Source organism: Bos indicus x Bos taurus, chromosome 7 (genome assembly GCF_003369695.1).
Source record: "Bos indicus x Bos taurus breed Angus x Brahman F1 hybrid chromosome 7, Bos_hybrid_MaternalHap_v2.0, whole genome shotgun sequence".
Lineage (NCBI taxonomy): Eukaryota > Metazoa > Chordata > Mammalia > Artiodactyla > Bovidae > Bos > Bos indicus x Bos taurus.
In genome coordinates, this window is record NC_040082.1 from 107,305,838 (window position 1) to 107,331,365 (window position 25,528).

General features: G+C 54.5%; 1 protein-coding gene across 1 annotated transcript in view; it reads right to left on the reverse strand.

Moving 5' to 3' along the window:
• Nucleotides 1-2,164: 2,164 nt before the first annotated feature.
• Nucleotides 2,165-25,528, reverse strand: part of WNT9A (Wnt family member 9A) — a 29,817-nt gene continuing 6,453 nt past the window's right edge. The window contains exons 2-4 of the mRNA XM_027548759.1: nt 8,420-8,676; nt 7,403-7,665; nt 2,165-5,216 (exon numbers count right to left, since the gene is read on the reverse strand). Coding sequence (XP_027404560.1) covers nt 4,734-5,216; nt 7,403-7,665; nt 8,420-8,676 — 1,003 coding nt within the window. The 3' untranslated portion in view covers nt 2,165-4,733. The remainder of the gene's footprint in view (nt 5,217-7,402; nt 7,666-8,419; nt 8,677-25,528) is intronic.

Here is a 25,528-nt window from a genome sequence, read left to right on the forward strand (position 1 = left end):
TGGGTTGGTTTCGGCTACAGTTTCAGCCACCCTTTACCATGGAAGAATGGCCCCATTCAGGCTGCCTGCTCTCTAACCCAGGCAGCTTGCAACCCTCTCCCACCCAGGGCACAGGGGCCTGAGTCCCTGGGCTGCCACTTCATTGCAGTGCCAGGGGAGGAGGTCTCAGTTTTCACAATGTGCAAAGAGGACATGGGCCCCATGTCCCATGGGCCCCCTGCCCCCGTGGGTCCCACACATGGCGAGGTGTCCTTGAGCCCCCCTCTGCCCTGCTGCCACCCAATCCCGTCTCTCACCTGTGGATCCTGGTGCTTGGCCGGACGGGCTCTTAGAGCTGCCAGGTCACCTGCAGCCTGGCAGAGGGTTTGGCACCAGGAAGAACCATTCAGTCTCTAGGGCAGTGCTCAGGAGGCCAGAGAGGGGGTGCTGTAGCCCTCTTTCCTGAGCACGGTGTTAGGCGGACGATTCCACATTCCTCAGGTGGCAGCTCCTCTCCTGGGTGTCCAGAGAGACTTGGACAAGACCCCAGATGGCAGGAAGGTGACCTCCCAGGAGAGGGGCCACCAGGGGTCCAGCAGGCACATCTCAGGGGTGGGGAGACAGAGGCCAGTGGGGACTGAGACAAACGCAGTGGAAGGGGGCTGTGTTGGACCCAGAGGACCCCAAACCCAGAGCAGGTGGACGGACAGATGGACAGGTTATGTCAGTGCTGTTACTCAGTGCTAGGCTGAAGCACAAGGAAACTGCTTCTGGAAGAGGTTGCAGGCTTAGGGAGAGGAGGGAAACCTGGGTGTCCAGCAGGTTCTCTGAGAGGAAGCAGAGGCGCTCCCCAGCTGGCCAAGGGCCCCACACACTGGAGGGGGTCACACCTGGGGTAGAGAGACAGCAGCCAAGGCAGGAGCCTAATGCATGCACAGCAAGGTGAGCCGTGCTGCCGGCAGCCTCAGGGCCTTGGCCCACTGCCCCCTGAAGGACAGAGGCCTTGAGGTGATGAGGGAAGAACTACGCAAGAAAGAGAACGCCTTTCCTAACGAGACAAGAGGAGGAGGTGTGCTCTGTCCTGCCCACCACAGCGCCTGGCCCCACCCTTGCTCCATTCCAACAAAACACCCTCCTTTTCCTCCTAGGAACTTCAGGATATGATTGTTTGGGAAAGGGTCTTTGCAGATACACTTAGTTACCCGTGTGTGTGCTAAGTCGCTTCAGCCATATCCAACTCTTTGCAATCCCATGGACTGTGGCCCACCAGGCCCCTGTCCATGGGGATTCTCCAGGCAAGAAAACTGGAGTGGGTTGCCATGCCCTCTTCCAGGGCATCTTCCAGACACAGGGATCGATCTGAGTCTCTCCCTCCTGCACTGGCAGGCAAGTTCTTTCCCATGAGCACCAGCTGGGAAGCCCCTTTGATTTCAAGATCAGAGCATCCTGGACTGTCTAGACATGCCCTATGTCCCATGACAGGTGTCCTCATAAGAGACAAAGGGGAGAAGATAAAGACATGAAGATGGCCACAGGAAGATGGAGGCAGACGGGAACGATGTGGCCACAAGTCCAGGAAAGCCGGGAGCACCAGCAGCTGAAGAGGCAGGAAGGATCACCCTCTGGGCCTCCTGAGGGAGCCGGGCCTGCCCACGTCTTGATCTCAGACTTCTGGCCTCCAGAGCTGGGAGAGAACAGATCCCTATTGCTGTAAGCCCTCGCCTTGCTTGTGGTCATTTGTCATGATTGCTGCTTGACTAACAGAGGGAGCAAAGCACCCCAGCTGTCCCCATACTCCTTCTTCAAGGCAAAGAGTGGGAGAGTCCCTCTCTGTGGCACTTTGTTAGTGAGAGCACTGTTTGAGGGAGTGCTGGGACAGAGGCCGAGCCAGACGGGGCTGGGCACCTGGTCCTTCAGGACCAGCCTAGGAGAGGATCCATGGGGCCACTCGGTGCCTGGGGACCTGGGATACGCTCTCTGCACGTGAGAGCGGCTGCCTTTCAGATGCTAACCGGGAGCTGCCACCCCCTCCCACCTTTGGGCAGGGCTGGGCTGGACTTGGTCTGTGAGAGACCCCTCTACTCCACAAACCCTCTCACCTCCCTGGGCCCTGCTCCTCCTCCAGGCCCACCTCCCCAGGACCCCTGGAACCCCTCTGAGGGCAGCCACGGAGATGAGGCTATAATTTAAAAATACATTTATTTAGTGTTTCCATTTGTTTCTGTTCTGTTACACAAGGCCATTAAATAAATACATTCTCCAAGTCACTCGAGTACACACCTACTCACTATACAGATGAGGTAGAGAAATCAATAGGCCCACACAAGACTTCTCTCGTGTGTGAATGCCCCTCTCCTCCCGCCCGCCTCCACCTGGCCTGGTCAAGCTCAGAGTGGCATCTGTGCACGCTGAGCAGAGAGCAGGTGGCCGGGACCTGCCTGGCCCCTCAGCATGGCTCTGCCCCCGCGGTCCCGGGGTTGGGGGGTCTGGACCCCGCCACAGACGTATTTTCTTTGAGAGATCCTCTGCTGTACAGACAAGAAGCATGTTAATAAGAGGCTCCATCCGCAGGAGTGCTTCTTCGCTTAGCAAGACATTCTGATATATATTTATGTATAAACAAACCAGCCAGCAGACGTTTTCAATCTGCTTTGTTTAAAAAAATACTTTTCTTAATATTTATGACATAGAGCTAAATGTGGTATTTGACTTAAAAAAAAAATCCTTCCTCTGACTTGCTGCCCTTCCAACCCAGTAGTGACCGAGCTACAGTCTTGTCATAGAAACATGGCCAGCTCTGCCTGCTCCAGGCCCCAGCAGGTGGGGATGCTTGGGGACAACTGGGGCGCGCCCCCGCCTTCCCCCGCCCTCCAGCCAAGTGTGGAGGAGACCAAGCGGCAGCCCCACGTCACCCACTGCCACAGAGCCCACCCTGGCTCCCGCCCAGGGAACATGCCTTGGCTGCACCACTCTGTCAGCATGCAGTTCTTCACGGGGATGTTCTCTGAACCACAGGAGAATAAACTCTACTATTTACACTATCAAACAGGGACTAAGAGACCCACATCCACATAAATAGGTTTTCTTTTACAAACACAGTCAGTCTCCAGGGTTCCCGAAGCCCCCCGGACTCCAAGGAATCCCTTCACTCAGTAGTTCCCGCGTCCACACCAGCTGCCCCAGCTCTACGCCTGCCCAAACCCCAGTGCGCACCCTCCGAGCACAGTCACAGAGCTGAGCAGGACGGGGCCAGGGCCAGAGGCCCTCCCAACATGGGCAGGAGAGCTCCACACCTAGCAACGGCGCCCAAGCCAACACTGACCGCACCGACACAGTGTGCACACCACCACACCACCACACGCATGCACACACAAGCACACATACCACACACATACATGCACCCAGGTACGGACACGCACACCCGGGCAGAGATGCTCTCATTCTCATGCACGGATACACACTATGCATATGGAAACATGTATGTGCGCACACACGAGCATGCATCTGCACTTACACGCACCGCATACGCACAGATGGACATTCATGCATTCACACAAGCATGCTCATGCACACGCACCACACACTCACGCATACATGCACACACGTGTGCACACACCCTCAGCCAAATCAGGTCAGTGATGGCCATCCTTTTCCCTTCTCTGCAAAATCGACAGCACGACCGAGGAGAACACTTTCCGTTTGCCAGATCCTATCTCCAAACTCTCTCCACCCATGTCTGCGCCACCCCGCCCCCGCCCCGCCTCCCCTACAGTGACAGAGAACAAGCTGTGCCTTCCTCATGAAATGAACCTCCAAGAGGCTGGCCCCACCCCTCCGCCCATGCCCACCTCTGGGGGAGAACAGGCTGCCCTCTGCCACCCCCAGTCCCAGAATCTGCATTGAGTCTCGAGTGTGGATCCATGTGCCCTCGGGGTGCAGAGGAGGGCCCGTCCACCTCCCTGGTCAGCCTTGCTATGGATAGCCAACCTGGACCATGGGACCTGGCTTCCAGAAACCCTGAGGGTGGCGGCCAGACACAGCTTGCTTTACTTCTTTAAAAACAACAACAGCAATGTCTCTCTTGATTTAGTGGTTTCAAACGACAAAGCAGATCAGGCAAACAGGTCAGTCAGGAGGGGGTTTGGAGGGGAGGGAGGAAGGGGCTCCTCCAGACCAGGCTCTATTGAGACGGGGAGGAGCCACAGCCTGGGAGGCTGCAGGGACGGAGAAAATAATATTATATATTAGTTAAATAAAAATAACTTAAAAGTCACTGATACTACTCCAAAGAGAAGTACTTGATGTCAGGGGGCCAGCAGTCTACCCCCACGAGCGGGCGGCCAGGCGTCTGCTCTCGCTCCTAGTGGTTTGACTCTCTAAGCCAGTGCTGGTGTAGGTCAGCCCACACAGAGCCCGTGTGGTCATGAAGGTGTGCCCGCTGCTCCTCAGAGGGCACCCAGCGCACGACAGGCGGCTGGTGACTTGGGGGGACGGAACTTGGAAAGCATCCGTGCAAAGCTCTCAGGTCACGGGGAGGGACGAGCAGGGAGGACGCAGAGACCAGACTGGGCCTCTGAGAGGAGGAGACAGAGGGCTGGAGACGGCCAATGCAGCCCGCCCCCAGGCCTCTGCCCCCGCCTTGCAGCCAAGCGTGCTGGGGGCGCCCAGGCCAGGGACTCGGCCCCCGCAGCGCTACCACCCTCAGCTGGCACGCACGGCCCGTGCCCCTGCAGCGGCCCGCCAGGCGCGGGGGCTCAGCCCTTGCAGGTGTAGACCTCCTCCCGCTGGGTGCACTGCCTGCACTCCACGTAGCAGCACCAGCGCACCTGGCACTGGCAAGGCCGGGTCACCACCCGACTCTGTGTGTTGTGGCCGCGCCCGCAGCAGATGCTCTCGCAGTTCTTCTCACGGTGGCACCTGCGGCCGGCAGTGCCTGGGGAGAAGCGGCCAGCCACGCAGAAGCTGGGGGAGTCGTCCAGGTGCACCAGCTCCGGCGTGCGGGGCAGGGGATCGCCGCCGCCCGCCCCGGCGGCCCGGCCCCGTGGCGGCGAGATGGCGCCGGCCTCGCCGGTGGCCTCGTTGGTGGTGCTGCCCACCTTGAGGGCCGTCTCGTACTTGTGCTTCAGGCGCTTGCCCACCTCGTGGAAAGGCGCGAGCTGCCGCCAGCACGTCCGCACGGTGCACGAGCCGGACACGCCATGGCACTTGCACGTGGTCTCCACCCCAGCCTTGATCACCTGGCGAGAGAGAGGGGGGCCGGCGTGAGGGCCACCCTGAGCAGACTGGAGACCACCCCCAAGACAACTCTCAGAGGGGCTGCAGGGATGTCTGGCAGACTTCATGGCCCAGTGGGTCACCACTGTTTATCACCCAGGCTTCCTGGCTCCCACCAACAGCCCGTCTTCTCCGAGCCATGGATCACCCAGGACAGAAATGCCACAGCCAGCACCACAACTTCAGAGAAGCCACCACAGCTCCCTGAATCTGCCTCCTGCACCACCAAGGTGCCCCCTTCCCGTTCTCCACATCCCAGGATGTCCCCTGCCAGGGCAGGGCACACCTCCCCACGAGCCCTTCTGTCAGTGCTCCCCAGGATCACACAGTCTGTTCTCAGCAGTCTGTTCCTCGAAAATTTAAGGACAAGCAAGTCAGCGTGCCTAGTGGACAGAACTGGCCACCAGAGTGTACGTTCTGAGTTGACCATGTCTCTGCCTGGGCATAGGGACCAGATGCTACCGCGTGTGCAGGCACCAACTTCCACCCTGCCAAGGGTAACTTGGAAAGAGGGAGAAAGCCTCCAGCGAGGAGCAGACAGGAGAGGGCTGCGCCCACCCCCACACACAGGCAGGGGCAGGCATGGCCCAGCACCAACCTTCTGCTCTGCATCTGAGAGGCTGCCGAAGACTCAGGCCGGCCCTTCCCCTCGCAGGACTTGGGTCCCACATGCAAAGCCATGGAGTCAGGCCAGCTGTCCCACAGGGCCTCCCGCCTGACTTCCCACACTGGGGTCCCAGGAGAGACGTGGGGAAGAGAATGGCAAGGAAAGGGGAGGTTCCCCTCCCAGTGGGCCCCAAGCCAGGCCCAAGCTCCCACACAGCCCCCAGGGAGAGCCAACTCAAGGGGGATTAAGAAACATAGCTGCCCTCCAGCCAGGCAACAGAAGAGTCACATTTAATGATACTTTGCTGAGAAACCCGGACAAATTTAATTAAAATGTGGCTTACCCAGGACCAGTGGAGCTAATGGAGCACTTTCATATTCTGACTTTTCATTAATAGCTTACAAAAGGGCGAGTGCAGAGGAAAAGAAAGGGCCTCCCCTGGGGGATTTAATCAGCCTGCACCCCTCCCCAGAGGGTGGAAGGACAGGCAGAGCTCCTGTGGCAAAGGGGGAAATTGATTCTTTAATAAGCCCATACCTCAGAACCCTGGCTTCTCAATAAAGAGGGGCTCAGAATGGGACTGGTATTAATTACCTCATCACCCCCCTCCAGCCCCCAGGCTGGGACTCCAAATCCCAAGGGCTGCCCCACAAGCACGCAGATCCCACTCCCGCCCCTGACGGCCCCACAGCTCAGGCTGAGCCTTGGGAGGCATTCGATTGTCCAGGCTGTGCAGGGGCTAAGAGGGTGGGGTGCTCTGTGCACAGTGTAGGTGGTGGGGCCCGATGCCTCCTCCAGGGTGTGGAGCTGAGGGGCTTCCGGGGGGCGGGTTGGGGTAGAGAGTGGCTGCCTACAGCAAGAGAGCTGCAACAGTCCTTTCCAGCTTGAGTCTTCTGTTTTGAGTTTCCTCAGAACAGCCCTGGCCACAGACAGGGCCCCTGAGGCAGAAGCACCTCCCCAGCTTGGGCCAGCCACACCCCGAGCATTTCCCCAGAACCCCTGAACCACACACTAACTCTGCCATTCCCCTAGGTCCCTGGTGATAGGACCACCCACTCCTCAGCCCCAACAGGTAGGGTCTAGTCCATTCTCCACCTGGTTAGATGGTGCCCAGTAGACAAGACTCTCCTTGCGGACTTGACCACCCAGGACACCCCTCCCTGCTCCCCAGCCAGCAGCAAGTAGGACTTCTGGCTCTACCCAACCATGCAAGACCGTGGGGCACCCCCCCCACAGAGCTCCCCATGACAACTAGTACCCTGCCCATTGGGTAAGTAATGAGCCTGATAAGCAGAAGGGCTGAAGGCCCCGGCTGCCCCAGTGGCTGGGACAGACACACCATGGCAGCCACCTGCACCTCCTCTCAGACCCCCAGCCCTCTCCTGGACCGGAGCCCCTTAAACATACATGCACCCTGCCCACCCCCTACCCTTTCCCACTCTGTGCCCCAGCCAATGCTAACTGCACCCACACCATCTCATGCCCTGTCCCGTGCCCCCCGATCCTGCACCCTTTCCCGCCCCCAGGCCCCGCCCGGCTTGCCTTCACACCCACGAGGTTGTTGTGGAAGTCCACGCGGGCTCGCAGATCCTTGCTAGACCGCCGGCCCAGGAACTCCTTGACGAACTTGCTGCTGTACTTGAGGTTGTCTCCGCAGCCGCCCCACTGCCAGGCCTCCCGGTTCTCCAAGTCAGGCGCCTCATCGCAAGTGCAGCGTTCCATGCGGCCTGCGCTGCAAGCCTTGGCCAGTGCGTGCGTCAGGCCAGCGGAGGAGATGGCGTAAAGGAAGGCTGTCTCCTTGAAGCCTGGGGGTGAGGGCAGGGGCGGGTCAGTGGGCCAGAGCGGCCCCCATCTCCCTCGGGTGCAGCCAAACCATGGTCTCCCAACATGCACACTCCACATAGAGCAGGGTCTGTGGGAAGGATCCTCCATGGCGTGGTTCACGGGGAACCTGGGCGGACATGTGCTCCTGGGGTTAGGAGGTGCCCTCTCATGCCCCAGACACAGAACTGCTCAGGGGCAGAGAACCCCGAGTGAAGTGCAGCCACAGCAGTGCCCAGAACTCAGAGACCCCATCCCTTTGGGTCTCGAACCTACTAGACTGGCCATGGGCCTCGATAAGCCTTGCCATGCCCTGCGCCTCAGGTCCCTAGTTTTTAAACAAAGCTGTTGAGAGATTCAGATGAGAGTCCCCCCTTGGCACCCTCATCTGGAAGGAGACACAAAAGAGGAACTCCATGCTAAGAACTGGAGCACCAGCTAGACCCCCGGCCCTGCGTGCAGGCACTGGGCCTCAGTCCCTGCCATGTGGCAAGAGCCGTCAGAGCTGCCCTGGGCCCTGTCACACCTGTCCACATGCACCTTGTACCACCAGCAACTGTTCCACGCAGGTGTGAGGGGGACCAGGCATGGGGGAGAGGGCAGGAGAAGCAGGGGGGCTGCGGGTTCAAGTCCCATCCACCGCCCAGCCACCTGGAACTTGGCTGAGTGACGCACGGGGCCCCCCCGGGGCTGGAGGTCCCGCCTCCTGGCTCCCACCCAGGGTCCTGGTACACTCACCTCGCTTGAGGAGGCTGGCCCGGTAGCGGCCCTCCAAGGTGCAGTTCCAGCGCTCAAAGCGGAACTGGTACTGGCACTCGAGGGCACTCATGCTGACCGCCTCCACCAGCGTCTCGGCCACACCGGGGTCCCGGCGGCACATGCGCCGCTGCTTGCGCTCCAGCTTCAGCCGGTCACAGGCCTTGTAGTGGGCCTGGGCAACTGCTTCTGGCTCCAGGGTCAGCGGGAGGATGGTCAGGGGCTCACTGCCCGTCAGCCTGGGCACACAGAGGCCAAAATGAGCCCTGCTCCAGAGGAGGGAAGCCGGCACTGGGTGAGCTGCTGCAGACGCTGGGGCAGCAGCAGAACCTGACGGCTGTTAAGCACGGTGGCAGCATAACAGGAGCCCCGGTGGGCCCCCCTGGAGGGCAAGAAGGGCAGCGAGCCCAGGGACAGGCTGTCCACAGAGAACCAGCAGGGCGGGGGGCGAGCCCCGAGGACCCCTGCCCACCAGGCATCGTCTCTGCATCCGCTTGCCCCTGCATCACTCACACCCTGCCCTGCCAATGGCTTAGGGACCCCTGCCTAGCCACCAGTGTGCACTGGGTTCTCTCGGGCTGCCCCAGGAGCAGACCCCAGGCACCCACATGGCTGCTGACCCCTCCCCAGCAACTCTTGTCAGAAAGTAACACCCCAGCTGGCACCAGCCTCCCACCCAGGTCTGATGGCAGGGGAAGGGACAGAGGGCTAGAAACTCACACACACACCTGGGAGGGCTGCCCAGCCCAGGGCACTGGCCAGAGGCACAGACAGCCAAGGCAGTGAGGGGCCACGGAAGTCACAGACTGCGTGAGATGGACATCTGCCACACCCTCCGTCACCCACTCCCATGTCTGCTTCGCAGCTTGCTCCAGGCCTCCAGGCTCGGCCACCTCCAGCTAGGGGTGCCCCCCACCAGCCCTGCAGACCCTTGGGGAGGCCCTGCTCCTTCTCTGTCCCCCTGCAGCCTGTGCAGGTGGCCCCCATGGTTCCAGCCGAGTCTCCTGGAACACGTGCACCAGAAGGGGCTCCCAGCCCAGGACCCGAGCGGCGCTCAGGAGGCCCCCAGCCCAGGACCCGAGCGGCACTCGGGAGGTTGCTGGTTTGGGGCACCTCCATCCCCCTTCCTGGCTGAGCCAAGGCCGGAGCCATTCTCTGCTGTCTGGCCTTCCAGCCCTAACTCCTTACCACCAGCTCCATCCAGGGACTGACTGGCCCTGGCCTTTTGCCTGTTCTGTGCCCAGAAGCACGGGCCTCAGTATCCCCAGACAGACAACCGTACATCTGAGATCCAGATATGTCCAAGCCAGCCCCACCCAGACCTTCAGCCCTTGGGAGGGAAAAGTGCCCACCTGGATGGGGATGGGGCTCAGCGCCCCCTACTAGGGCATCATTAGAAACAAGTCCACCCCCATTATCTCACGCCAGCCAAACCCAAGAAACAGGGCTGGCAGGAGTCCACAGATACTGGAGCCCCACGCCCTGCCCCATTCCCCCTGCCGCTGTCCTTCCAAAACTCCTCAGGGGAACACTGGCCCTGGGCTGACAGAGAGAGCTGCAGCTTTCTGCCGGGAACAGGGTGTGGGCGGGGTCTTCCGCTGCAGGGGCGGGGAGGTGGGCGGGGCCTCCAAGACCCCACCCTCGAGCAGACACCAGTACTCTCGCTGCAGGCTGAGGCTCCTCTGGGGACAGCCTGGGGTAGTTGCACACACACCTCAGCAGGCCCTGCCGTGCCTCATGGAGAGGGGCATAGCTGCATGTACCCTTAGGGTAAGGGTGGGGTCTGTGCAAAGCAGAACCGGCCCTACTCGGAGACCCCTGGACCCCAGGCCCTGAAGGAGTCGCCCGTCTCAGCCTCGTTGATCAGCTCCCTGAGAACAGGAAAGCAGGGTGCTGAGGCCCAGGCAGCAGCTGGGCAAGGAAGCTACCAGATCGCCAGAGCAGACCGGTCAGGTCTAGGGGTGTGCGGCAGGAAGGACTGCTACCCCCCACCTCTGCACACGTAGGTGCCACATGAGCAAGGCCATGGTGGGCACCCTGAGAAGACCCATCCCAGGCCTTGGCACTGCTCCCCACAGTGCCGAGAACTGCTGCACCCGTGAGCAGAGGTGGCGCCTGCTCCCAACTCTGCGACTGAGAGGGTGGGTGAGCAGCAGCCCTGCCAGCTCAAGTCCGCGCTGAAGAGCCTGTTCCTCTCTCCGTAAGCAACACTCGGAATCAGGAGGCTCCTGGGTATGCGGTGGGAGGCCCGCGTGGGTGCTGGCTAGGAGAGAAGCTCCAAAGGCCCCTCAGATGCAGACAGACCCTTTGCGGGCCACTCAGCAGCAGTGGGACGCAGAAGCAGTGAGGCCGTCTGGGAGAAGACACACGAGCCTGGAGCTGGGACAATGCACTGGAGGGGCAGCGGCACATGCCGGGCTGCGGTCACCTGCACCCCTCACCGAGTGTCAGGACATCGTGCCTAAAAAGATGGGGGTGGGGCAGAAGCTGACATCAGGGGACGGCTTTGTGGACTCCTGGGCCCCTGCTTGAGGACAGCTGCCACACCAGGGCAGGGAGCAGGCAGGGGCCAGAGGACCCGGGGCTGGAAGCCGGGAGAGCCCCACTCCTCACACAAAGACAGCTCACACGGTGGAGACTTGTCCCCAGACAGGAATGCTAACAGCTGTGCCCAGAACTGCGTGCCACACAGCTAAAGCACTGTAGCCTCCCACCAGCACACCCCCCAGGCTGGATTCTCCCAGATTAAGCGAGCTCCCACCACTGCCAAAACATTCGGCATCCGAGAGGACCCCTACTGCCAAAGCCATCCTGGGGGAACTTAGGGCAGAGTTGGGAAGGGTCACTGTGGGTGTGGACGAGGAGAGGGAGACAAGTGGCGGGTGATGCTGCCTTCCAGTTCTCCAGGAGGCAGTGGGAGCACCTGTGTCCAAATTCTGCATGTGGGGATGGAATTCAGGGCCTCCCACCCACTTGGTGCCAGCCTGGGTCCACACTGCCCATGGGGAGCTAACTCGACAGCATGCATAGCTACAGGTAGCTCCACTCCCATCTAACCTCAGGATGCCCATCAGGGGATCAGAGGCAGCTCCATAAACACAGCCACAGGCAAGCTGACCCTTTCCTGAGGCCAGGTGGTGTCTACATCTGTTCTGGGCAAAAGGATGTCCAAGTCCAGGAACGTCCATCTGACAGCCATGCAGCCACATGGCTGAGGCCGGAGGCCCAAGGGCCAGGCCTTTCCTCTGAGCCACCACCCAGTTCCCATGGTAGGCATGAGGCTAGAATCCAATGGGGCCACACTGCTCCATCCCCTGGCACCCCTCATCCAAAGGCGGCCTGTCCCCGCCTCTTCTATGAGGGCTCCAGGGCCCCTAACAATCAGAGTGGACACAGCGTGGCCAGCCTGCGAGCTTACAGCCTGGAGTGCAGCACCAGAGGACGAGCCCTCATGCAGGTGCCGGACTAGGGGTGCGGGGACCATGCGTGAGGTACAGGGAAGAGGGTGGTCATCAGGTGAGCTGGGCTCAGCGGAGAAGGCACCAGGGACAAGCAACAGGCCGAGCAGGACAGAAACCCCACCACAAAGAGGACCCCACAGAAGAGCTGGAGGAAAAACGAGAGGCTCATAGAACATTCTTAGAATCAGGAAGGCCTTTATCAGAGTGACTCAGAACCCAAAATGCCTTGAAAATTTAATACATTTGATGAAATATACAAGAATCTCTGCACAGAAAAAAGTAGTATAGAGTCCAAAGACCAACGGACAAAGATCAGGGGAAATGCTGCATTCAGACCCCAGGCCAAGGGCCAAATGTCTTTGCTTGTATGTGGGTATGTGCACGTGTGCGTTTACATATGTGGACACGGCTGTATCCTTTCCTCTAGATCAATAACTAAGGAATTAACTGTTAATACAGGATATGAACATACAGTTCAAGGGAAGGAAATACAGTTAGCTATTAAAAACATTTGCATTTCACTCAAAAAAAAACATAAAATAAAGCTATATTTTAGTTTTAGGGCAGGAAACTACCTATAGTCTCACCAGCCCCCAGCTCTCTGAAATGTCAGTGAGTTAATCAGAGGAAGACTATGCTGACAGCTATCTTAATATATAACATGATTTTTAACATAATGGGCTAATTGGAGACTTCTTAGATTTACAATGTTAGTGGTCACAAAATTCTTTGGTATAAGATGTATTATTCATTAAAACTGCCCCAAAAGTAATTTTAAATGACCCACAGGTGTTCAGTTGCTTAGTCATGTCTGACTCTGCGACCCTATGGACTGTAGCCCTCCAGGCTCCTCTGCCCATGGGATTCTCTAGGCAAGGATACTGGAGTGCATGGCCATTTCCTCCTCCAGGGGATCATATCAACTCAGGGACAGAACCCATGTCTCTTACGACTCCTGGCCCACGTCCAAGGTAAGAAAAACCCAAGTAGGCTGGTAGGTGTTGTGACAGGGTATCAGAAAGCAGACACACTGAATCCATAATCACAGAAAACTAGCCAATCTGATCACATGGACCACAGCCTTGTCTAACTCAATGAAACTAAGCCATGCCGTTTGGGGCCACCCAAGATGGGCAGGTCATGGTGGAGAGGTTTGATGGAATGTGGTCCCCTGGAGAAGGGAATGGCAAACTACTTCAGTATTCTTGCCTTGAGAACCCCATGAGCAGTATGAAAAGGCAAAATGATAGGATACTGAAAGAGGAACTCCCCAGGTCGGTAGGTGCCCAATATGCTACTGGAGATCAGTGGAGAAATAACTCCAGAAAGAATGAAGGGATGGAGCCAAAGCAAAAACAACACCCAGTTGTGGATGTGACTAGTGATAGAAGCAAGGTCCGATTGCTCTTTAGGAGCAATATTGCGTAGGAACCTGGAATCTCAGGTCCATGAATCAAGGCAAATTGGAAGTGGACAAACAGGAAATGGCAAGAGTGAATGTCGACATTCTAGGAATCAGTGAACTAAAATGGACTGGAATGGGTGAATTTAACTCAGATGACCATTATATCTACCACTGTGGGCAGGAATCCCTCAGAAGAAATGGAGTGGCCATCATGGTCAACAAAAGAGTCCGAAATGCAGTACTTGGATGCAATCTCAAAAACGACAGAATGATCTCTGTTCGTTTCCAAGGCAAACCATTCAATATCACAGTAATCCAGACTATGCCCGAACCAGTAACACTGAAGAAGCTGAAGTTGAACGGTTCTATGAAGACCTACAAGACCTTTTAGAACTAACACCCAAAAAAGATGTCCTTTTCATTATAGGGGACTGGAATGCAAAAGTAGGAAGTCAAGAAACACCTGGAGTAACAGGCAAATTTGGCCTTGGACTATGGAATGAAGCAGGGCAAAGGCTAATAGAGTTTTGCCAAGAAAATGCACTGGTCATAGCAAACACCCTCTTTCAACAACACAAGAGAAGACTCTACACATGGACATCACCAGATGGTCAACAATGAAATCAGACTGATTATATTCTTTGCAGCCAAAGATGGAGAGGCTTTATACAGTCAGCAAAAACAAGACTGGGAGCTGACTGTGGCTCAGATCATGAACACCTTATTGCCAAATTCAGACTTAAATTGAAGAAAATAGGGAAAACCACTAGACCATTCAGGTATGACCTAAATCAAATCCCTTATGATTATAAGGAAGTGAGAAATAGATTTAAGGGACTAGATCTGATAGAGTGACTGATGAACTATGGAATGAGGTTTGTGACATTGTACAGGAGACAGGGATCAAGACCATTCCCATGGAAAAGAAATGCAAAAAAGCAAAGTGGCTGTCTGGGGAGGCCTTACAAATAGCTGTGAAAAGAAGAGAAGCGAAAAGCAAAGGAGAAAAGGAAAGATATACCCATTTGAATGCAGAGTTCCAAAGAATAGCAAGGAGAGATAAGAAAGCCTTCCTTAGCAATCAATGCAAAGAAATAGAGGAAAACAACAGAATGGGAAAGACTAGAGATCTCTTCAAGAAAATTAGAGATACCAAGGGAACATTTCATGCAAGATGGGCTCGATAAAGGACAGATATTGTATGGACCTAACAGAAGCAGAAGATATTCAGAAGAGGTGGCAAGAATACATAGAAGAACTGTATAAAAAAAATCTTCACGACCAAGATAATCACAATGGTGTGATCACTCACCTGGAGCCAGACATCCTGGAATGTGAAGTCAAGTGGGCCTTAGAAAGCATCACTACGAACAAAGCTAGTGGAGGTGATGGAATTCCAGTTGAGCTATTTCAAATCCTGAAAGAGATGCTGTGAAAGTGCTGCACTCAATATGCCAGCAAATTTGGAAAACTCAGCCATGGCCACAGGACTGGAAAAGGTCAGTTTTCATTCTAATACCAAAGAAAGGCAATGCCAAAGAATGCTCAAACTACCGCACAATTGCACTCATCTCACACGCTAGTAAGGTAATGCTCAAAATTCTCCAAGCCAGGCTTCAGCAATACATGAACAGTGAACTTCCAGATGTTCAAGCTGGTTTCAGAAAAGGCAGAGGAACCAGAGATTAAATTGCCAACATCCACTGGATCATCGAAAAAGCAAGAGAGTTCCAGAAAAACATGTATTTCTGCTTTATTGACTATGCCAAAGCCTTTGACTGTGTGGATCACAATAAACTGTGGAAAATTCTGAAAGAAATGGGAATACCAGACCACCTGACCTGCCTCTTGAGAAACCTGTATGCAGGTCAGGAAGCAACAGATAGAACTGGACATGGAACAACAGACTGGTTCCAAATAGGAAAAGGAGTATGTCAAGGCTGTATATCGTCACCCTGCTTATTTAACTTCTATGCAGAGTACATCATGAGAAACGCTGGGCTGGAAGACGCACAAGCTGGAATCAAGATTGCCGGGAGAAATATCAATAACTTCAGATATGCAGATGATACCACCCTTATGGCAGAAAATGAAGAGGAACTAAAAAGCCTCTTGATGAAAGTGAAAGAGGAGTGTAAAAAAGTTGGCTTAAAGCTCAACATTCAGAAAACTAAGATCATGGCATCCGGTCCCATCACTTCATGGGAAATAGATGGGGAAACAGTGTCAGACTTTATTTTTGGGGGCCTCAAAATCACTACAGATGGTGATTGCAGCCATGAAATTAAAAGATGAATTTAAAAGAAATTAAAAGATGGTGATTGCAGCCATGAAATTAAAAGATGCTTACTCCTTGGAAGGAAACCTAGATAGCATATTAAAAAGCAGAGACATTACTTTGCCAACAAAGGTCCGTCTAGTCAAGGCCATGGTTTTTCCAGTGGTTATACATGGATGTGAGAGTTGGACTGCAAAGAAAGCTCAGCACTGAAGAACTGACACTTTTGAGCTGTGGTGTTGGAGAAGACTCTTGAGAGTCCCTTGGACTGCAAGGAGATCCAACCAATCCATTCTGAAGGAGATCAGCCCTGGGATTTCTTTGGAAGGAATGATGCTAAAGCTGAAACTCCAATAGTGTGGCCACCTCAATGAAGAGTTGACTCATTGGAAAAGACTCTGATGCTGGGAGAGATTGGGGGCAGGAGGAGAAGGGGATGACAGAGGATGAGATGGCTGGATGGCATCACTGACTCAATGGACGTGAGTCTGAGTGAACTCCAGGAGTTGGTGATGGACAGGGAGGCCTGGTGTGCTGCAATTCACGGGGTCCCAGAGAGTCAGACATGACTGAGCAACTGAACTGAACTGAAAACTACATTGATCAGTTATTTTTCATTCATCAGGTAAGTATAAATCAGTATCTGATAAGATAATGTCAAGGACACAGGGAAAGAGGTGTTCCTCCTTGGCTGGAATTCTGGACTGACACAGCTACAAAAGTTCACCACCAATCTCCTTCTAGAAATACAGCCTCCATATATTAATATGTTATCTTAAAATGTACAAGCAGGGACTTCCCTGGTAGCCCAGTGGTTAAGACTGTACCTTCCAATGCAGGGGGTTGTGGGTTCAACCCTTGATCAAGGAGCTAAGATTCTGTATGCCTTGTGGCCAAAAAAAACAGAAGCAGTATTGCAACAAATTCAATAAGGGACTTTAAAAATGATTCATAGTTTTTAAAAGTACAAGTCAAAATAATTTAATATCAGCAAGAAGAAAGAAACATATAAGCATATGTCACTCACGTGTTACCCCACGCAATGCTGCTTAGTCGCTCAGTCGTGTCTGACTCTGTGACCCCATGGACTGGAGCCCACCAGGCTCCTCTGTCCACGGAATTCTCCAGGCAAGAATACTGGAGTGGGGTTGCCATGCCCTCCTCCAGCAGATCTTCCCAACCCAGGGATCGAACCCAGGTCTCCAGCATTATAGACAGATTCTTTACTGTCTGAGCCATCAGGGAAGCCCAAGGATACTGAAGTGGTTAGCCTATCCCTTCTCCAGGGGATCTTCCCGACCCAGGAATCAAACCAGCGTCTCCTGCATGGCAAGCGGATCCTTTACCCGCCGGGCTACCAGGGAAGTCCATGCTGTCATGCAGAAACACTGAAAGCACTGATTGTTATTTACAAGGACAGGAGACAGGCTGAATAAATGGGACCCATCCACCCCAGTGTTCAGCAGCCCTCAGAGGAGCTACAGCCCACCTGCTGTGCACACTCAGCACACAGTACAGGCCTCAATCTGCAGATGACCTGTGTGCACACGTGCGGGTGCCTGGGGCAACCCAAGACAAAGACAGCGCGGGGCAGAGGAGACTCATCCTTCTCCCCACGGCCTGTGAGCCACCTGCATGCTGTCCCATGCACATGTGGCCCATTCAAAATGACAAAGTCCAAACCAGTGGCCTGGAGAAGCCCCCCCACAGGCTCTCAGCCCTGCAGCCCAGCCTGGAGCAGTAAGCCTCTGCCCACACAGCCTGTCTCCAGCCCAGAAAGCGCCCAGGCCACTCGGCTCAGCACCGCTGCTCCCGACACCCAGCTGTTCCTACGAGTACACCTGCCACCGTGCTCGACATAGCTGCCCCTCCCACCCCGTGGATGTCTGGCTGAGACAGGTGAGTGGATGGGCACAGAAGCCTGCCTGGGTGGCCCATGGAGGACTTGAGCCAAGGCTGGCTGCCCTTGCTCCATGCAACCGGCCTCTTCCAACGCTGGACCTACTTCCCAAGAAGAAACAATGAGATATAAATGTTGGTCTGGCACTTCACAACACTCAAGTATTTTCAAGAGATACAGGAGACACGTGGAAGGGAGTAGCACAGTGGAAAACAGCTCTCACGCAGCTCAAACAATAGCCCTGTGCACGGGCATCCCAGTTCCTCCCACCAGTGTCATAAACAACCTCCCAAACACCCCCCAAGAGCTCCCCAACTTGCTGTACACATCCAGCTCTCCGTCCAGCTGATGCCAACATCTGCCCAAAAAAACTTGGTGGGGCCAGTGTCCCTTCCTCAGGATCCTAAAGGTCCTGTCTCCTCACTGCTCTGTGACGTCATGGCAGCCTCACACGCGGTCATTCCCAGACTCCCCCCGTGCTGGGCTAGTTGTCCACAGACTGACATTTTACTGGTATTCCTTCAGGAGCGCCTTCCAATAGACTCCAAGGTCACATGTTGTCTCTGCATTTACACACACGTGACAGGGTCTGCCAGGATGGTTGTGACTGCTGTGTGTGCAATTCTGAAACTCTCCACTGGTGAGAACAGTCTCTCTCCGTTTACTCAGAATTCCTTCCTGCCTCTCTCTGAAGTCTTACAGTTTCCCCGACTGAAATCTGAAGACTTACAGCCCCCCAAAGGGTGACCCTGTATGAGGCTCTGTCTGCTTTCCAGAGTGCGTGTGTGCGTGGTTGCTCCAGTCGTGTCCAACACTTTGCGACCCCATGGACTGTAGCCCGTCAGGCTCCCCTGTCCATGGGATTCTCCAGGCAAGAATACTGGAGTGGGTTGCCATGCCCTCCTCCAAGGGATCTTCCCAAGCCAAGGATCGAACCCATGTCTCTTGCATTGGCAGGCGGGTTCTTCACCACTTGTATCATTTGTGTAAAAATAAAATATCTTTATAAAAGTCAGTCTTTTCTCTCTGTTGCTGACCTAAAAAATCCAACTGACCCTATGCTGATTCAGTATCTGGTGACCCTGCTATGTGCTGTAATTCATTTTTGATGATTTTCAGATGCTCCATGTACAGTCATGCAGTCTGCAGAGACTTTTATTACGTTTTCTTACTGTGTGATTCTTCCTGCCTTCCTACGCTGGCTAGGGCCAGCAGCACAACTGTGCAGAATCTGCCCGCTACCCTCTGGGGCCCAGCTTCCTGACCCGCAGCTCCAGAGCCACCAGCCAGCACAGGCTATCCAGTGCCCTTGCCAGCATGTGTGGCCATGACGTGAAGGAGAGAGTCCTGGGCAACACCACCAGAAAGTGGGGACCCCCATCCTTGCTCATCTCCCCTTCACAAGCCCAAACTCACGTTTCTTCCACCCAGACCCCCACTCTGGACATAAGAGCACCCTAACACCTGGGACTACGAGACCAGAGACCAGGAACCAGCGCCCTCACAGAGCCAGAACATGATTGCTACCTGAGAGGAAGAACTCCCACCACACTTCAGCGTCTTTTAAGACGTTGGCATCATTCAGATTCAGACAATGCTGATGCCAGGCATCCTTGTCTGACTCTTCGTCATAGAAGGGAAGGTTCTGCCATTTTACTACTAAGCGTGAGGTCAGCTGTTTTTCTGGACACCCTATAGCAAGTTAAAGAAGTTCCCTTCTGCTTTTAGTTTGCTATGAGTGTTTTTAAAAATCACAAATGGATGTTGACCGTTATTAAATGTCATCTCTGCATCTTTTGATGTGTGATTTTTCTCCTTTAATCTGTTAAACTGAGGAATTTCACTAATTGATATTTCTAATGTCAGACACTAAGCATTCTTGGAATAAACCCAGTTGGCCATGATGGGTTTTATCCTTTCTCTGGATTGCTATGTAACTTGATCATGTTTTGTCTAGGATGTTTGCATCCGTGCTTGTAATTTTCTTCTCCCGTGCTCTTCCTGCTGAGTTTTGGTGCGTTAGCAAGAGTTGTCCTTTTTTTAATTTCCTAGAAGAGTTCTGTTAGATTAGAATCATGCCCTTTTGACTGGCTGGTGAAGCTTGCCATGAAGCCATGCACGTTGATGTTTTCTTGGTGGAAAGATTTTCTTTCTGATCCAATTTCTTTTTTCCCCTTTTTAAAAATAGCTTTATTGAGATATAATTCACCTACCATAAAACTTGCCCATTTAAAGTATACAATTCAACATTTGTAGGACATTTGCAAATATGTGCAAACACCACGATGTCAATTTTAGGATGTTTTCATTGTTTTAAAAAGAAACTCTATAGGATTTTCCTGGTGGTCTAGTGGCTGGGAATCCTCCTACAATGCCGAGGACACAGGTTCAATCCCAGGTCCGGGAAGATTCCACATGCCATAGAGCACCTCAGCTGATGTACCCCAAATACTGAAGCCCGAGTGCCCTAGAGCCTGTGCCTGCCACAAGAGAGGCTGCCGCAATGAGATCCACGTGCACGGCAATGCGAGAGTAGCCCCTGCTGACCACAACCACAGACAGCCCATGCAAAGCAAGGAAGACTCAGTACAGCCCAAAATAATATGCGCATAATAAAAGTATTTTTTAAAAGAAGAAACTCCATAATGTACTCTTCAGCTATCAACTCCCTATCCCCCTCTCCCATCTCCTGGCAACCACTAATCTACCTTCATGTCTCTGTGGTCTGCCCGATCTGGACATTTCCTAAAAATGCAATCAAACAATGTGTGGCCTTTTGTGACTGGCTTCCTTCACTTATCACAATGTTTCAAGGTCCATCCGTCCTGTAGCACGTTAACAGTATCCCATTGTATGGATATACGACATTCTATTTTCCTGCTCCTCAAATGATGGACTTGTGAGCTGTTCGTTCTTTAGCTATTGTTCATAATGCCATTATGACCATTCAAGTACACATCTTCTCAAGAGTATGTGTTTTCATTTCTCAGGGGTATGCACCCAGGAACTGCAGGGTCATAGAGCAATTCCAGGTTCAATCATTTGAGGAACGGTCAGGTTGTTTTCCAATCCCAATGACCCAATTTTTTTGCTTACTATAACATTAGTCAATATTTCAAAGTCTTGAATCTGTTTCTGTTACTTTTTTTGTTTTCTCCATTTCCTCTGCATTTTTCGTCTTTATCAGCATGGAACTGCTCATTACATTCCCTTGTTTTTGCTTGCAGAATCCGTGATGATGTTCCCGTCGCCAGACCCTAGCACTCTGAGCCTCCTCTTCACTGGGTTAGTCCCCTCAGATGCTTCTAAGACCTTCGTCCTAAAAAGGGATCTGTTCATCTGTCGTGTACATTTGTCAATTTCTGCACTACTTTTTCTCTCAATTTACCTTTTTTCCCTCACTTTGGTGATGGGCACTTGCTGAGTCCTTTCAAGTGTCTTTCCACTTCTAAAATATGCATTTAAGTTACCACTATGGCAGCTTCAGGTCACCAGACAGCCCTTCCAGTGACCAGTACTGAGCCTGAGTCACAGCACATTCTTCCCTCTCTCATTTCCGTCTTTCCCTTATGGCCCATTAAGCTGCTGCGTTCTCCCCCATCCTCTCATGTTCCCTACCCTGACATCATGTATCTCTTACCCAGAGCCCATAATGAGACTAAGGACCTTACCACAACACCAGTCACCTAAGCCTTATGCCTGGAGCGTTTCATCCATTGGGGTCCTGGGGTCTGTTTATCCTTTCTGCTGGCCATGCCTCTTCCATTCCTTTTCACCTCCTCTCTCGCCTTCTTATTTTTATTACCCTGCTTTTCCTTCTGTTAACCCGAAGTCATATTTCCATTATCTTCATGGTTACCCTCAAAATTACAACTTGAGTCTGTAAGTTACCCAAGTTCCATGCTGGTCAGGACTGCCCCCTTCTCAGTAACATGAGCCCTGAGTCAGTCTTGTTGACTCCCTGGAATTATATGCTGTTGGGTATATGTTAGTTCTACATGGAGGACCCAACAGGAAGCTGTTCAGTGCTCCCTTATCCCTTCCTTCTTTTTGACTTTCTCTGTGCTCTTCCTTCCTTTCTATGTCTGGAACACGCAGGGTCACTTCCCATGCCTAAACTTCACTATCAATGTTTCCTTCAGAGCAACTCTCAATTTGCCTGAAAATGTCTTTATTTCACCGTCATTTTACAGCAATCTTCACCGAGCGTGGAGCTCTTGGCTGGCAGTCGTTTTCTTTTCACGCACCAAGTGGATGGTCCCACCGTCTTCTGGTTTTGCTCTCAGTTCTGAAGTCAGCTGTCAGCCTGATAATCCTTGGAAGGTGATCTATCTTTTGTTTTTGGAGACTGCTTTCGTGTTTTGCAGTTGCAATCTGTTATGCGATGGCATGATTTTTTTTTTTTTTTTTTCTGCTTAGAAAGACACTGGGCCTCTTGAATCTTCTTAATTGTTCCGATCAGTTTCAGAAAATTTTCAGCCATTCTCTCCAGACCTCACCCTGTCCATCTCCCCTTCTCCTCTACTTCTGGGCCTCTGCTGGAGCGAGCAGGACCTCCTCACCGTGTCCCCAGGTTTCTCATCCTCTGTGGCTGCATACCTGCCTTCCCATGCCACACTCTGTGTAATTTCCTCTTGACCTATCTTACAATTTTCTAATTCTCTTCAACTGTTTCTAACCTGCTTTCAAATCAGTCTATTACTTAAGTTTTTCCCCAGTTCTCTTTGGTTTTCCCAAACTTGCTGGGTCAGTTTTTGTGGCTTCTCATTCCTTACAGATATCCCTAGCTTATCTTGCTCCTGAAAGCACAGTGAGAATTGTTTTATTCAGTGTGGGATGCTCTGTTTACTGGTCTGCTGCCATCAATTCCGCAAGTCCCTGGCTGCATTTCCTCACACACCAAGTTATCTCTGTCCATATGCTGGTCACCATATTTGGGAACTGTCTGTAGGAATAACCTGAAGCAGAGGGTAAAGGTGCCCGAAATTCGCACTGGCCTGCAACTTCAGAATGTGCCTTATTTGGAATAAGGGTCTTTGAGGAAGTAATCAAAGTAAGAATCTTGAGACCAGATCATCCTGGACCAGGTCCCACATTGCTGAGGGCCCACCCTCCAAACCCAACCAGCTCTGCAGAGACGCCCACTCCAGCCCTGGGGAAGCAGGAAAGAACCTAGAACAGACAGAGCCAAGCTGGGGATGCCCAACACCCTCTGGATCAGGCCTGAGGCTGGCATGCCAGATTATGCCCTGGAAACTACCAGGCCAGTCCCTCTGAGCACCCTACCGGTCACACATCCCCACATCTGCCCTCCAGGGCAGCCAGGTGGCAGGATGGACACCGTTGGAAGAGGGGGTGTGCAGGTTCGGCCCCTGCGGGCACTGGGGCCACCCTGGTCCTACACCACTCAGCCCCTAGAACACCTCACTCCTGCCCATTCATGGCTGGGGGGTGGGGGGCACAGACTTTGATCGCCCTTCCTCCTGCCAACAGGCCCAGCCACCCCAAGGGCCACCCTGCCCGCAAACCTAGCTCCTGGGGCATAGGGAGCTTAGACCCTGGGCTGGGCGGACGGAAGGAGAGCAGGCCAGAGTTCCAGAAGCCACAGCGCCCTGCCAAGGAAACCTCAGCCCCACCAGACAGCGTTTAATTTCTGTGTGAATCAAATTCAAAACAAATTCCAGTGCTGAGAACCGGTTCTGAGATTAACCCTCCATCTACCCGTGGCCTGCCGCCTCCCACCCAAGCATGTGGGGGTGGACACAGACCCCACCAGAGCCCGGGATCCCCGAGAGTGCCACCCTCACTTGATGCCCTGCTAAGGGACAGGGGTGAGCAGCACGGGAGGGAAGCCCCCTGTGTACAGGCCACGCTGTGACAGGGACTTCGTGTCCATGACGGCTGTCACCTCTGTCAGCTGAGAGAAGCTCCAGGCCCCGATTTCCCTGTCTCAGGGGGCCCTAGCATTCCAGGGCACAAAGAGCTCTTGGTCGGTCCCCAGCGTCATCACCGAACGGCTACTCCAGGGAACTGCCTGGCCCCGCTGGGTGTCAGACCCAGGGCTCGGCACACCCCGCTACCTGGGACCCGGAGCACCGCCCCCAGGCCTGGCATCCACCAGCCTCACAGAAATGCCCCCACCCACACTTGGCTCCTGAAGTGAGCAGAACTAGTGGGACCCCCCCCCCCCACTACCAGACTGTAAGGGTCACCAGATACCTGTGCCCTTTCCAGACTAGGATGATGGAGCCCACCCTGGAGAGCGGCCCCCAGGAGAGAGACTAAGGCTGCCTGCACCCCCTGGTCACTGCCTGCCGCAAGAAGACGGGCTACAGTGGCTTCATGCAGGGACTGGAGGGGCCAGCCCACCTCTGTGCCCTGCTCACCACATCCCCAGGCCTCAGAGACGGCTGTGGACTCACGGTGGGGTTGCCACAAAGCACAGGGGAGACTCAGGGCAGGTGCTTGGAGAATCAAAGGGCGCCCCCACCCCACCATTCCCAGCATCGACGCGATGACCGGGTTCCTTCCCGGAGTTGGCCTCCCAGGGGCCCAGCACCACGCCAGACACAAAGGAAGGACGCTGGGACAGCCGTCATCAACACCCCGCCCTGGGGTGGCCTGGGGCAGCCGCTGCTGCTCGCTCTGTCCCAGCGGAAGCCAGGCTGCTGTGCTCTGGTCTGGGAGCCCCTGGCGGCCTCTGCTCCTGGGCCAGACCACTTCCCTGGCCACGTCTACCTCAGGTATCGCTAAGAAAAACAAACGCAGCTTGAGGCTTGCCTTTTTCCATTCCCTCGTCCGGCTGCTGGTCTCGAGGTACAGGGCCTGCCAGCTGGGCGGCCGGGTTTCCTCCTGTGGCTAGGGGCGCCAGGCCAGCCAGGAACCTCACTGGGAGGAGCAGGGGAGCATGGCGGACTGTGCCTGCAGGTCACGGAGCCAGATGGCCAGCAAACCACCCAGGTCGACAGTGTCCAGAGTGGGGCTGTCCTCCTCTGGAGACCCTGGCCCAGCCCACGAATGTCCCTTAATCATTAGCCCCGGCAGGAAAACAGGCTGGTCATCACCCAGACTGTGCTACCAAGCCCCACTCCACATACCTGCTCAGACCTGCTATGCAACCTGGACAACCACAGGCCCCCACCTCCCCAACCCTTGCTCAACAGGACTTTCAGCTTCCCTTCTGCCCCCTGGGAGCTGCAACAGAGCCCTCTGCCCTCAGCACAGCACTCACAAAGCCTCTGTCCAACATTCAGGACTCAGTGCCTCAAGTCTGCAACACCCAGCCCACCACCCGTGTACTGAAGGCATAGTGTGGTCCAGCCAGCAGTATGGGTACAGCGTGGTGGAGGTCGGGTGAGCGGAGAGCTAGGCCACCTGGTGAACGAGCACCTCAGACCCCACCCCAGACTCCTGGGTGCAGAGACAGGAAGCGGAAGGGACACAGGCTCCCCCATAGGACTTAGAAGAGCCAGCCCAGTGCAGTTTGGAGAAGACACCAAAAGGGACCTACACCACAGGTAAAGGGTGATACTGCTGGGCTGTCCTGCGGCTTCCTGAAAGAGGCAACAGCCGAGGCAACCCCGGAGGATGGGCAGGCCCGTGAGGACAGCCCTGCTCCGCACCCAGGAGGCAGGGACCTGGCCTCACTCACTTCCCCGCCAACTGTGCCTCCTCTGAAACCTCCTGCAGCCTGCTCAGCCAGGGTGGGCATTGCAGGGGCACCCCTACCACTGGGACAATCCACAATGGGAGCCTGGTGCCCCCCAGGCTGGGATTAAGGGGACTGAGTGCCAGCCCTGCTGACAGGAAAGGAAAGCCAAGCCAGGCCCCGTCTCAGCTCATCGCTCTGCCCCAAATTCAGGGTCCACAGCCCCCCAGGAGGAATCGTGTGCACGCGTGCTTTTCCAGGAAAAAAAATACCCTCACACTTCTATTGTCCTTGATACCACAAGGGGTGGGCAGAGGGCACCAGCCTCAGTCTGGGGCCACCCTGGGAGCTGAGCAGGATCATGCTAGTGCTGTGGCCCGGGACTCAGGTCCTGGACCA